This window comes from Hyperoodon ampullatus (assembly GCF_949752795.1).
Source record: "Hyperoodon ampullatus genome assembly, chromosome: 18".
Classification (NCBI taxonomy): Eukaryota; Metazoa; Chordata; class Mammalia; order Artiodactyla; family Ziphiidae; genus Hyperoodon; species Hyperoodon ampullatus.
Window position 1 is genome coordinate 17467745 of NC_136931.1, and position 15256 is coordinate 17483000.

The window sequence follows — 15256 nt, forward strand, 5'->3', positions numbered from 1 at the left end:
ATGCCATCACCATCAAGGGAACTGAGGCTCAGAGAGGCTAAGTAACTCTTACGTGGCATTTAAACTCAGCTCTCTGGGACTTCCCTCGTGGTCCAGTGGTTAAGACTTCACCTTCCAATGCAGGCGGTGCAGGTTCAATCCCTGCTCGGGGAACTAAGATCCCACGTGCCTCGTGGCCAAAAAACCAAAACATAAAACAGAAGCAATATTGTAACAAATTCAATAAAGACATTAAAAATGGTTCACATTGGGACTTCCCTGGTGGTCCAGTGGCTGAGACTCCGTGCTCCCAATGCAGGGGGCCGGGTTCGATCCCTGGTCAGGGAACTAGGTCCCACATGCCACAACTAAGAGTTCACATGCCTCAACTAAAGAGCCCACATGCTGCAACTAAGACCCGGCGCAGCCAAATAAATAAATATTTTTAAAGTTATTTTTTTTAATGGTCCACATCAGAAAAATCTAAACAAACAAACAAACTCAGCTCTGACTCTCTGGCCCATGAGTTTTACCATGTCACTCTGAAAGGAAGAAAGGAGGAAAAGGAAGGGCAACTGGAACTTATAAGGAACCCACAACCCAGCAGACAAGGTGCCAGGTGCCTTTCCAAAGCCCACCTCAACGTGAACAGCTTTCCCTAGTACAGGAATCTGGGTGGGGGACCTATAGGATCAAGACGACTGGGGAGAAATTATAGTAAGTCCACCTAGTTAATTTCTAGGCTCCATTTTAATCACAACCCTCTGCTCAGATACAATCTATGGGAAGAGGCTGAACATTTTGCACCACTGGGAGGCTTAGCCTGGGAGCAGTGAGGTCTGGTAGTCCCAGACTCCCTCCTTCCAAAAGGGATCAACTGGATCCCTGAGGACTGGAGTGCTATAAACACCATTAAAATGAGCTCGAGAACATTTTCTCTCCTGGGTATTCCTGCTCAAGGTTCTGGTTGAAGCAGATACTGGTGACTTGGCCCAGGCGCCCTGGGTTCCTCCCACTGCAAAAGGAAGATTCTTGCACTTCAGTCAGTATTTTATTGAAAGGGCAGAATCTTCTGACAAAACTGACCAGGTGAAAATAAACACAGGGTAAAGTTAAAGCTCTTCTCCCTCTCGATGCCCTTCTGAATTAAAGACAAAAGAGTAACAGATATTGCCAGCTCAAAAGACTGGTAGGGATCTGGTGGGGACCCTTCAGCAAAAAAGGCTAACATACTGTGATTTCACACCAGCTCTCCAAATTCCTCCTGTCTGCTGGGTAATCAAGCAGCAAATCCGATACCCTCTTTATTCATCTGAATTTGGAAATAAGGAAAGTCTTGAGAAAGATACTTGGCTTAAGGGTAAGTAGTGAAATATGGAAGCTCCCCAGGCAAGGGTAGCAAGCCACTCTTTCATAACATTTGCTCCTAATAAAGACTTAAGGAGCTGAGAATTCCTCAGCATTTCCTAAGAAATTAGCTCTATCCTTCCTGTCCTTGGCAATTTTGTGGCACAAAAGCACCAATAAAACAACTTTGCTCATTTTGCAGTCACTAATTGGAAAACTGACCATAATTGGTGGGTGGGGCTGCCCCTTGAATGAAGACAAAATATGTGTTGTTGCAGTTGGAGAGAAAAGGTGCTAAAACACATTTTTTCTTTATTCCAACAATTCTGTTGTTACAACTTTCATCTTATAAGTGGTCTCGACTTCTGGCTTCTTTTCTATTTCATTTGAGGCAAGGAGAAAACTTTGGTTTTATTATACTTTGGCTAATAGTTTCATTTGAAGATGGAATAATTCTTAAAATTCCATGAATTAAATGCCTTGAATTGACACAGTGGTCTTCCTGCACTGCCAGAAAGGAAATCGGTGTGAAGTCCTCTTTGCTTATATTCAAGAGTTATGACGGCTCCTCCCAGGCCTTGACAAGACCCGTCTATCCTGTCTTTGATCCCGGCTGATCCTAGAAATGAAAGGCTCTCTTTTGGGCACTGTTATTGTCCAGCGAATCTCAGTGTCCTTCTATGAACCCTCTCAATTGGCTTAGCTAGAAAAATAGTTACCAAGAGGAACAAGACCTTTCTTCCATTACCTTTTTTTTGATATCTACATTCTTCCTTTTAAAACTGGACTCCTGCTTGGATTAAATGTCCATGTGGGTCCTCCCTGATCCGTGACCTGGCCTAACTGCTTTCCTTAGAGAACTCTCAACTCCTCCCTACCTGCATGGCTCCTCAGAATTCATACAAATCCCTCCCCTCCATTTGTGTAGCAGAGTCGGTCGATTCTATCGTCAATCAAACGAGCCCCTGGATTCTCATTTCTCCGCTGTAACTGCTGACCCATATAGACTGAGCCTTCCGACTGTCTTGGTTTGGTCTCCCCATGCCAAGAAAGTGATACTGGAAGTGACCTTTCATCAGCACATCCCTGGCAGGGGTTAGGTTTCTGAACCTTATAAGCATCTTCTTCATGCTGAGATTAAAAGGCTTTTCAATCAAACTACCCATGGGTCTCGATACTGCATCCTGGTCACGTGGGTCATATCCTCTCCCACTGAATAGCTTTCTTTGATGCTCTCAGAAACAGCGTTCAAAGCACCAAGCTTGATTCAGGTCCCTTCCCAACACATTGCTCCTTGGCTTTCGATGTATAGCCTTTAGTTGGACCATGGACTACACAGGGTCTTTCTATTTTGAAAGTACTTAAAAAATAGTCTCCAATTTCAATTAATCTCTGTACTTTTTTTTTTTTTTTTGCAGTACGTGGGCCTCTCACTGTTGTGGCCTCTCCCATTGCGGAGCACAGGCTCCGGACGCGCAGGCTCAGCAGCCACGGCTCACGGGCCCAGCCGCTCCGTAGCATGTGGGATCTTCCCGGACCGGGGCACGAACCCATGTCCCCTGCATCGGCAGGCGGACTCTCAACAACTGCACCACCAGGGAAGCCCCTGTACTTTTTTTTCAACCTAAATTCCCTTTGCTCCTATGGATTTTAACTGTCCTTTATTCAGTTTGTAATAGGGAAGAGCAAATCTGACTCCATATTAGATTAGTTTCTTTTACTTTAACCCTAGTGCTCTGTTGCCTGTGCTTATCATGCTGGCTCTGCACCTTTTGTAAAAGAATGTTGCCTATAGCCTGAAATAGACAGGATAGCCCATTCTCAAGACTCTGACCTTTAAGAGTCCATTCATTTAGAGATAAAAAAAGTTGCAGAACAGAGAGTAACATTTGTCTTGTTGGAGGTTTACAGGAACATTGTGACTTGACCTACACGAACACTGTGACTTGACCTAGCTGCATGAACAAAGGATTCCAACACCAAGAAGTCTGAGACAACTAACCATGCCCCTCCCTCACCTCGCCTTTAAAAGTGATTTGCTGAAACCCTTCGAGGAGTTCAGGGTTTGCTGGGCACAAGCCACCCGTCTCCTTGCATGGCCCTGCAATAAACCTTTCTCTGCTCCAAACTCCAACGTGTCGGTATTGTTTAGCCTCACTGTCCATTGGGCACACGAACTTGCGTTTGTTAACAAGTTGTATATCTTCCATGCCCATGCCCCCATCCCCCCCACCATCATCGTTAAAAAGGTAAAGGATGAAAATCTCAATTCCATTATTAGGATGGCATTCAATCATTTCTCTCCTATGTTATCTGAAAGGAAATTGTCTGGTCACTTAACAGTGACCACATTTTTTTTTTTTTTTTTGGATGCACCATGCAGCTTATGGGACCCCGACCAGGGCCCTCAGCAGTGAAAGGACGGAGTCCTAACCACTGGACCGCCAGGGATATTCCCTGAACCACATTTTCTTGTGGAAGGTTTCCTAAAAGGTCTTCAGGAAATCAATTCTCAGTTACTTGCCATTACAGTGTATATTCAACCATCCTGATCAACACACTTCTTGGTCAGATTCCTCTAAGTTTGGACAGAATCACAGTTTCACCAAAAGTCGGATTAAATTGGGAAGGAATTTAAAGCTGGGCAATCTGAGGATTTCAGGTTAGTATCAGAGATGATATCATCACACTCACAAATTCTTAGTAAGAACATTATTAATTTGTATTATTTATAATTTGTTAATAAATTTTATTAACAAAAGCACTGGGCATTAGTAAAGCTGACTCTCATTCAAAATACACTGTCTCCATCAGAAAACAAAGTCATGCCAGAACACTTATGCACCAATAAAGAAAAGATGCCTTGCTGGTTACCTGGACAAAAACTAAACTTCAGAAAAATACACTGAAAGTATTCAGGTATTCTTAAAGCTGCCTATGTAGAAGTTCAACTCCCCTCAGGCAAATATTACAGGGAATTCATATTTTCTTACTTCATGCTCTTATAATAAATTTTAACTGAACCAAATCCTATTCCCCAAACTCTGGCCACTTCCTGAGTGAACGGTAAGATTTACTCCCCCTGTAGGGACATTGTCAGACTGTCTTATGAGTCAAAAATCTGTGTGCAGCAGAACACATCTCCTACTCACTGTTTTCATTGCTTCAGTAGGTCCTCTGTAAACTGGGTAGGAAGTGTGTTAAACTCAGACCTTCCCCCAAGAACCCTTCTTGAAATACTGAGCTTTCCTTTAAATCCAAGCACACTAACCCCCTTTTTAAAACTATCAACAGGGCTTCCCTGGTGGCGCGGTGGTTGAGAGTCAGCCTGCCGATGCAGGGGACACGGGTTCGTGCGCCGGTCCAGGAAGATCCCACATGCCGCGGAGCGGCTGGGCCCGTGAGCCATGGCCGCTGAACCTGCGCGTCCGGAGCCTATGCTCCGCAACGGGAGAGGCCACAACAGTGAGAGGCCTGCGTACCGCAAAAAACAAACAAACAAACAAACAAAAAAACTATCAACAACCAGCACTTTATGCCCCTTAATCACAGGGGGGCACAGTAGTAGCTACTGAGGACTCTGAATTAAGGTCTGTTTTTCATCTCTTTCTTCTTCACCCATCCCATTTTCTTTGCCTTGGAAAAGTCCCCAAAGCTCTTCAATGGAAGATGGCAACTGCTTTCGGGACTTCCCTGGTGGCCCAGTGGTAAAGAATCCGCCTTCCAATTCAGGGGACGCGGGTACAATCCCTGGTCAGAGAACTAAGATCCCACATGCCGTAGGGCAACTAAGCCTGTGCACCACAACTATTGAGCTCGCACACCTCAATGAGAGAGCCCGTATGCCACAAACTACAGAGCCCATGCACCCTGGAGCCTGCGCGCCACGACTCGAGAGAGAAAACACACACGCCACAACTAGAGAAAAGCCCGAGCGCTGCAACGAGGAGACCATGCCCCGCAATGAAAGATCCTGTGTGCCACAACTAAGACCCAGCACAGGCAAAAAAATAAATTAAAAAAAAAAGATATGCTCTCACAGACAGGCAAGACAATTCCTAGAGACGGTGTCTATAAAAAAATTTTTTTAACATTATTGCAGATTTTAAAAACTGTGCAGATAAGTTTGGCAATGCAGGGAAATAGCCACTCTTAAAAAATAGTGAGGGACTTCCCTGGTGGTCCAGTGGCTAAGACTCCGAGCTCCCAATGCAGGGGACCCAGGTTCGATCCCTGGTCAGGGAACAAGATCCCACATGCCACAACTAAAGATCCTGCACACCGCAACTAAAGATCCCACATGCTGCAACTAAGACCCGATGCAGCCAAATAAATATATAAATAAATATTTTAAAAAATAGTTAGTGGGAGCAAAAATGGGTATACTCTTTCCTAAGGGTAATTTGGCAACTCAGTCAAAAACCTTTCCTGGGCTTCCCTGGTGGCGCAGTGGTTGAGAGTCCGCCTGCCGATGCAGGGGAAACGGGTTCGTGCCCTGGTCTGGGAAGATCCCACATGCCGCGGAGCGGCTGGGCCCGTGAGCCATGGCCGCTGGGCCTGTGCGTCCGGAGCCTGTGCTCCGCAACGGGAGAGGCCACAACAGTGAGAGGCCCACATACCACAAAAAAAAAAAAAAAAAAAAACCTTTCCTACATGAATACCCTTTAATTCAGCAACTCTTGTTCTAGGACATATCCTAAGGAAATAATTATGTGTCAAAGATTTAGCTTTAAGTGCATCCATCACAGAACGTTGCAGCATGTTACAGAAAAACTGCAAACAACCTAAATGCTCCAAAGTGGAGGATTAGTAAAATAAATTATGTTCATTCTATAATGGGTATTCCATCATTTAAAATATCATTGTGGATAATATAGATTTGTACAGATGTTTACAATATATCAGGTAACAAAAGTAAGTGAAAAAATAACATGCATAAGATGATCAAAATTTTGTTTAAAAATTATAAAAATATACTATTTTTCATTAAATCTAAAATGTCACCAATTATAAGATTTTTTTTTTTTTTTTTTTTTTTTTTTTTGCGGTAGGCGGGCCTCTCACTGTTGTGGCCTCTCCCCTTGCGGAGCACAGGCTCCGGAGCACAGGCTCAGCGGCCACGGCTCACGGGCCCAGCCGCTCCGCGGCATGTGGGATCCTCCCAGACCGGGGCACGAACCCGCGTCCCCTGCATCGGCAGGTGGACTCTCAACCACTGCGCCACCAGGGAAGCCCATAAAATGTCACCAATTATAAGATTTTTAACATACCACCAAGAAAGAAAAAAATGCTGCCAATTAAACTATGACACTCCAATGTTTGTAAATCACATCTTGATTTTAAAGAAGTTAAATGTGAAATAACACGCGTATCAGAATCTACAAAACATGGGGGCAGGGGGATCACATATGCGTGTAAAATTTTTACAACATCAGAGTAAGGAAGTATTTCGGACAGACACAAGAGGCACGTGAAAAAGATGAACAGATTTGGCTAGCTAAAAATTTGAACTCCTGTACAATAAAAAGCAACATTAAAAAGTGAAAAGACAAGCCACAGACTGGGAGAAAATATTTGCAATGCACATACATAATTGAGAGGGGATTAGTATCCAGCATATATTAAGAAATCCTGCAGATTAAAAAGACAGATAGCAAACAGAAAAATGGACAAAAATATATGAATAGACAATTCACAAGAAAGGAAACTCAAGAACCAAATTAAAATAACATGTAAGAAGAGGTTTTCAAATTAAAACCAGCAAGAAATACCCTTTCACACCCATCAGACTGGCCAACATGAAAAAAAATCTGACAATTCTGAGTTTTAGCAGGAATGCTATGCATGCTCATGGGAGCATGAACTGGTGAGCTGACTCAAAAAGCAATCTGAGGGCTTCCCTGGTGGCGCAGTGGTTGAGAGTCCGCCTGTCGATGCAGGGGACACGGGTTCGTGCCCCGGTCCGGGAGGATCCCACTTGCCGCAGAGCGGCTGGGCCCGTGAGCCATGGCCACTGAGCCTGCGCGTCCTGAGCTTGTGCTCCGCAACGGGAGAGGCCACAACAGTGAGAGGCCTGCGTACCGCAAAAAAAAAAAAAAAAAAGCAATCTGATAGTGTCTACTAAAACTGAAACTGAAGACCTTCATCTTCCTACAAAGAAGAAACCCTAGTTCCAGTACTTGCACTAAAGAAACAAACATGCACACAAAAAGGCATACACAGAAAAAACTTCATTGTAGCATTGTTTATAAAGGCAAAGATGTAATTATAGTATAAATAAACACAAATATAAAATGTTATTTTTTATATTTTACATTTATATGATATAGAATATACACAGTAAATATAAATAAATTTTAATTATAACATAAATAAAATTTTACCTATTCATACAACAGAAGACCATAGAGCAGTTTAAATGAATGTACCAAGTTCCATGTATCTCTGTATATAGGGAATGGGACCAGGGAGGGGTTCACAGGGACTTTCAACTTTATTGACAGTCTTCATCAAGAGGTTAAAAAACAGGGGGGAGGTTTATAGCAAATGCAGCATAATGCTAAAGTTTGATATGGCTCGGTAGGGGAGCCCACAAGTATTTCTTACGTTACTTTCTATTCTTATCTGCATGCTTAAAATATTTTACAATTAAAAAATAAATTTTAAAAGCACATACCCTAAGATTGTCAAAAAATTTTGGTAGATGTGTGTTGACGTGTACATGTCTGTATATGTGCTCTTGGGCAGACTGCTTAAGGTTTCCTCATTTGCAAAATAAGGGTGAAAGTAGCTACTACACAGAGTGCCGTGAAGACTGAAATAACCCATGTATGAAACCTAGCACTCCCCAGCACTCTGGAAACATTTAACACATGTTAACTCTCACCAATGATCAGGCAAAAAAATGCACAAGGTGCATGAAAAGCACCAGTGGTTAAATCTAGGTGGGTGTGTGTTTGTTATTGCTGTTGTTCTACTTCTTTCTTCTATTTTTGTTTCTAAGTTTTCCAAAAGAAAAAAAAAACTGTAAAAAATTGTAAGAGCTATTGAGAATGAAAACACTTATCCAGTCATTCAACAAACATTTCTCACTCCATCTCCCTAGGAGCCAAGTACTATGCTAGGTGCTGGGAATACAAAAACCCAATAATCCCAACTCTTGAGGAGCTCTCAAGAAAGTGTAGTAAAAAAGGAAAATTCCTCATTACACATGAATACATACATATAGCAGGGCGAGAACTTCTCATGGGTCAGTCCCAACAACAGTAGAATTTTTGGAAACAAGTCTCTCGTCCTGAGATGAGGAGGAGGAAGCCAGGAACATGTATTATCTGGCATTAACTAAGCATGTAATAATCCCTGCAGAGTCAAGAACTAAACCATACTACTTAGCAAAAAGGCACAGATTCTCCAGTATAATCCTTTAGTCCTTTGCTACTAAAGTATGGTCCATGGCTCAAACTGTTACTATTCAGCAACCAGAAAAGTACGGAAGCTTCTAGGTGTTTAGAAACTTTTGGACCAATTTGACATTGCCACAACATCCAAATATGTGATCTGTAGATCTGCCTCACTGAACAGAACAGAGGACAAAAGTAAAGGTTCATAAGAGATTGAAAAAAAAATTAAAACAGAACAAACAAAACCAGAAGGAAAAAAAAAACAAACAAACAAGGACTAGTTCTTCACAGACAGTTTCAGAAGCACTGCTTTAAAACTCCTTGGGTAAGGATCTTTGGCTAGCGCCAAAATTGAGTTTGGAATGAAATTCAGTGGCAGCAGCTGGTTTATAACTTAGCAGAAAAGCTGCAAATTCCAACGTCTCTTAAAGTGTCTCTACAAAGAAAACATCAAAGAACTCTTACCAGGTTGTCATCCTTGATAGTGTGTCAAGGACCACCTGGAGAAAGGACCTCTGGGTCTCCATTACTGGGCCTGGGGGTAGGGGAAGATGGCAAATCAAACAGATCCAGAAAACACCCTCCTCAATTATTTCTACTCTGAGGCAGGAAACGGCCAGGGCAGCCAATGACTGCAAGAGGAGAGGGATGGTGTGAAGTGGCAGTGCTGAGGTAAGTTGGCAGAGTCCAAACACAATGGCCTCCCTTATGTAAGAAACCACAGCACAGCGCGGGCTGCCAGGGTGAAATAATGTGCCTCTGTGTGAGAGGGCCTGGGCGAGCTGCAGAGCCTGGGACGCACTTGGAGTTTATCTAAGCCATGTACACACGGTCTGTTAATGAGCATTTGGTCCCCAAAGTGGGCTCCCTGCTGATAAAAACCAGATGCGGGGCCAGCTGATCAAAGTGGCCTCCCTCCCCACTGCCCACTGCCTGGACCACTATCTCACCATGTCTCCCGAGCCTTCCTGGCACCCCCTCCTTTAACGGACATTTGCCAGCTGAAAACACCATGCCCTTCCAACTAGCTTCTTTCGTGCTAATTAAATTAAAAGGTAGGGGAAGCAGGAGGGTTTGGAGACAGGGAGAGAGAGGAAAGGGATAAAGGGTGTTCTATTTGGATTTATGTGGCCCAGTTTTCGGTGGCCTTCGGTCACTAAAACACACAGACGGACGTGACATCCTTATGTCCAGTCTCATCTGCTGCAAGTTTCAGAAAGGCAATGCAGCAACTGGAAAAATAAGCCCTTGGGATCCCCAACTGAACTGTGCCCGATCCCTCTGTAAAGGAGATTGAGATGGTAAGGTTAGAAAGAGACAAAGTCAGCTGGATGCCATGAAAAAGCAGTCTAGCATGGCTCAGAAATGCCTTGGCAAAGGGGAGACATGGTCCACAGTGTCTCCCAGGGCATGAGGACCCCTAGTGAGCAGGGAAGAGCATTCTGACCCTTTGAGAGATTCATACTTGAACCCAAAGCCAGACAACCTAGCCTAGTTAGTAACCCCTTAGGGTCTTGTTCTTGGGAAGAAAATGCAGTATTCCTGTCATAGTTCCTCTTTATTTGAGGCATCAAAGAAGCAGAAAACATTCATCCAGGTGGAGAAAAAAAAAAAAAAAGATGGCATTTAAATCGATTCATTAATTCACTACAAGTATGTCTTGGGGGCCGACTTTGTTCCAGGCTTCTTGCCATCTTGGCATTTACAGCCCAGCAGAGCAGAGAGACGCAAAACACGCAATTACACGTGTGAGAAGTTACAGAACACAGGGTGGTCTGACCTTGTCTACTGGGGATCGAGGAAGGATTCCCAGAGGAAGTGCTGATTAATCTGAGACTTGAAGATGGATAGAAAGTAATGGACAAAATGGTGAGGAAGGTTTCAGAAGGGGTAACCAGCATGGCAGAGGGTCCCAAATCCAGAGAAAGGGTGGTACATCTGTCAAACTAAAATAAGTTACAGCTACAGCTTAGAGAGCAAAGCAAAGAATGTCTTCCATGGAAGGCTTGAGGGGTAGATGAGGTCCTACACTGCAGAGCTTTTCAGGTCTTATTAAGATTTGAGAATTTATCCCTAAAGACAATAGGAAGCCATTGCAGCATTCTAAGTGGTGAAATGTCGTGCTCGGAGTTTTATTTAAAAAAGGTTAAGGGCTTCCCTGGTGGCGCAGTGGTTGAGAGTCCGCCTGCCGATGCAGGGGACACGGGTTCGTGCCCCGGTCCGGGAAGATCCCACATGCCGCGGAGCGGCTGGGCCCGTGGGCCATGGCCGCTGAGCCTGCGCGTCCGGAGGCTGTGCTCCGCAACGGGAGAGGCCACAACAGTGAGAGGCCCGCATACCGCAAAAAAAAAAAAAAAAAAAGGTTAAAAGTGGTCCCCTGACTCCTGAATGCAAGATACCAGAAATAACAAATATCGTATATTAACGCACATACGTAGAATCTAGAAAATGGTACAGATGCACCTATTTGCAAAGCAGAAATAGAGACACAGATGTAGAGAACAAACATATGGATACCAAGGGGGGAAAGGCGGGGGTGGGGTGAACTGGGAGATTGGGATTGACATATATACTCTACTATGTATAAAATAGGCAACTAATGAGAACCTGCTGTATAGCACAGGGACCTCTACTCAATGCTCTGTGGTGACCTAAATGGGAAGGAAAGCCAAAAAAGAGGGGATATATGTATGCATATAGCTGATTCATTTTGCTATACTGCAGAAACTAGCACAACACTGTAAAGCATCTATACCCCAATTAAAAAAAATTTTTAATAAAAATAAAACAAAATAATTTCAAAAAAAATAAATAAAATAATTTCAGAAAAGTAAAAAAAAAAAAAAAAAGATACCAGGAAAAGAGGAATAACTCATCTTGTCTGAATCTCCTAAACTTGTAAATAATCTAGGGCGGGGACGGTAGGTCTGTGAATTGGAAGGCTCACGGTGGAAAGTGCACCCTTTCTGGCTTGCTGTCACAGAGCCGAGAACTGAAAGCCTGCCATCCTCACCGCCTCACACTCAGCAGTGCCGGTGGCAATCTCCAGGCCCTGAGACAGCCCGCAAAGTACCGGAGCTTCCAGTGGGCACCTGGAAGTCCATCTGGGTTGGAAAACTGGGTCTCGGTACCTTTCTCTGGCCCATGATACATGTTCAAGTGGGGAGTGGCCTCCCCAGACCCACACACAGGGCCTCATCCCATTCTAAACACTCCAGGGAGAAGGTGCTGTTCAAACTCTACTCAGGAAAAGCGTTTCAGCCTCTGGTTGGGCGGTGGGTGGAGGGGGGGGTAGGAGAACAGGCTTCTCTGAGCTGCTCAATCGCCAGACTCAGAATAAAGGGTGTTTTCAAGGCCTGGAGTTTTCCAGCTGCCTGGAAACAGGAAGAGCCCAATCCAGGAGAACAGTAACCCTCACACACGCCCTACATAAAGACGCGTTGAGCCATTAGCCCTAATTGCCTGTGACTGACACCGGGAGTGAAGCCCGCCCTCCAGGCAGTTGCTCAGCGGAAAGCAAACAAACAGCTCCTGCAGCACCCGGGCAGCCATTTTCTCTCCTTTCTGCCAAAATGATTCTGCCCTGTTCCCCCCAAATTATATACAGATTTCAAATTATAAACCAAACAAAGGTCTTTCAAGTATTCCTTACCACGTACGAAAGAGGAAAAAAAAAAAAAGAACGTCTCTGTAGGGAGGAGTTACACACAAGCAATTGCTTATGAATCTTTTCACAAAATCAAAAACTTCACAAAAGACTTTTTGGAGCCACCTCTCAATACCCCCAATTCTCTCTGGGTTTGAGGTATTAAAAACTATTTGCAATACTTTTCACGTGTTCATTGTGTTTTATTAAGAAATATAAGTTAAGTTGTGTGCCAAATGCTGGGGATCGCAAATGCCTTCGGATTTAGGATTTTTTGCTTAAACAACTGGGTTTTCTAAAGTGGTTTAAGAACAATACAGAATGTTATACATCAAGCAAGAGACCATCCATCCTCCCCTTTTCCTTTGTGAATCACCCACACACCACCACCACTGGCCAGACCACGGTGACTGTGGTGATATGGACATTGGTTTCCTCAGTACCAACTGATAACCAGGATGGGCATTGGGACCACAACGGGACTGGCCCTGAAAGTGAGCAGTAGTCCTTAGATAAGACTGTTTCCCAGTTCAGAACTGTTCTGTTCCTTTGTGGTTCCTTCATACCCACTTAAAAAATATCATTCACCAGGTAAAACACCAACCATTGGGTGAGGGCTTCATATACACTGTCTTATTTGAGTCCCTTAACTTCCTGGGGAGATAGATAGGCATGATTATTACCTCCACCTTACCGAGATGGTAAGTCACACAGCCAAAGTCATAAAGGGTTGAGTGCGGAGTTAAACCCAGATCTACTTGATTCCCAGGTCCATGCTTTTAATCTCCACTCACTTTTGGCCTGCTGGGGCCGTCTTCTTGTCATCCAGGGCCTTCAGCATCAGATTTAATTCTGAACTAAAAGGTGGCTCCAAGAAAACCAGGAGCCCGCGCTAACGTCAGCCCCAGCCATGGGAATAACATACAGTAATATTCAGAGCCTGAAGTCCTCCATGGGCCATTGAGATAAAACGCAAGGGAGAAAAGCTGTTTTCTAGGCAGGATCTAGGCAAATCCAGTGATGCCGGAGGGCAAAATGAGCTCCTTGTTCCATAAAAGCCACATTCTTTGAGTCAAGCTGTGCATTTCAAGTCACGGTATAAGGTACCATTGATTCTGCCCTAGATGATTTAGATCCTTTTCAAGATTTATGCAGAACGAGCAGTTCTCCCACACCTCCCTTGTTCCTATGCATGGCAGCCTCCCCAGAGACTACTAGCCACCAGGTAATAAATAACCATGTTGTTTCTGCCCTGGTGAAGGAGCCTCAGTTGTTTTTTTATTTCAGGGGGTGGGGAGGGAGGTGCTGCTGTGGGATAGAAGGCTACTCACCCAGCAGGCAGAGCATCAGGGGCCTGGGCAGCCGCTGGGAGCTGCTGGGTGCCCGAAGTGCTGGGCTCCTCTCCTTCCTCCGGCGTGGCCGTGGCAGGGAGAGTCGCGGTGGCGGGGCTGGGGACCGCACTCGATGCCACAGCAGGTGGGGACGCCACAGCAACAGCGGAGGGTCCTTCGGGGTCAGTGGCTGCAGTGGGTTCATCATTCACTGAAAATACAGGAACCGTAGTTTAGAGATCAACTCAGCGTTGTGTTCACATTCACCAGGTTTCTCACTTAACATGGTAACACAGTACCTACAAGGTGACTGTACATGTTACCTGGTGACGGCAAAAAGTTTTACAGAACATAACTTTGGAAAGGGCAGCAAGTCAGTGAGGGCCTGCCGGAAGAAAAGTGGGAGATGGAGCTGAAATAAATAGATTATTAAATATTACCTCTTTTATATAACTTCACTAAATTTTTCTAACATGCCATGGTTACGTTTACAGCAATAAAAGAGTAGCAGGAAAAATAATGTACCAGGGAAGCATGTTAGTGCTACATGGAGCAAGGCCAAGGCCAAAGCCAAGCTTATAGGGTTGTATACTTTTCTTTGTCACTTGTCTGCTAGGCACAAATAGCACCTTCCTTCAAAAAGCTCCATACACACTAAGAGGTAGAAAACTTCCAATAATGTGCTTGTTCTTTTAAAGACTCATGCTCAAAGTGGGGGGCAAGGATTAACACCCTAGACGGAAAAGATGGAGCTGTGAGAGAAGGGACTTGTCTCCAAGGTAACAATAGACAAAGAGACAGAAGTGAAATAAGCTGATTCCTGAGTCTCCTCATTTTTCCATTCCTTTGATGATCACTCATGTTCACAAGGATCCCAAGGCACTGCAATATCCTCTCACTCAGAAAGGGATCAAATGCGGTTTCAAAGAATTAAAATTCTTTGAAAATGGATAAGCCATAAACAGAGAATTTTCTACATATGTGATTGCATATGTGTACATTTACACTAGAATTTCGTAGGAAAACCCCTTGGTTTAGCCTCATCTTCCTAATTCAGAAACTCTTTTTGCAGTTCCCCTAACAAATGGCTATCCAGATTGAACATTTCGTCTGACAAGCACCTTGCTACAGAGCCATTCCATTGTTGAACAGATGTAGCTGCCAGAAAGATTTTTCTTATGGTAAGCTGAATTCCACTAGATGGTTTTAGTCCCCACACCCCAAGCAATATAAAATAAGTATCCGGCCACCCTGTTTCTCATCCACCCTCTCTATTCCAGTAAAAGGCCTATTTCTTTAATGTCTCTAGGTTACTCTCTTCTTATGACCTGGCTGCCCTCTTGTAGATATTTTCTTCTATTACCTCCCATTTCTAAATAATGGTACCATGAACTGAACATAATAAACGAGATACCATCAGACCAGCAGAGTCAGATTTCCAGTATAAAAGATATTAGTTATATTTATAGAACACCAGTTATATTTATAGAATACCAGAACGCCAGCCAAAGTACACGTCATTGCTTTTTGGATTATCTCATTTAAGCCTCATA

The 15256-nt window shown here is 44.0% G+C and overlaps 1 protein-coding gene across 1 annotated transcript in view; it reads right to left on the reverse strand.

Moving 5' to 3' along the window:
* Positions 1-15256, reverse strand: part of WWP2 (WW domain containing E3 ubiquitin protein ligase 2) — a 128472-nt gene that overhangs the window by 35635 nt on the left and 77581 nt on the right. The window contains exon 7 of the mRNA XM_079723710.1: positions 13704-13914. Coding sequence (XP_079579836.1) covers positions 13704-13914 — 211 coding nt within the window. The remainder of the gene's footprint in view (positions 1-13703; positions 13915-15256) is intronic.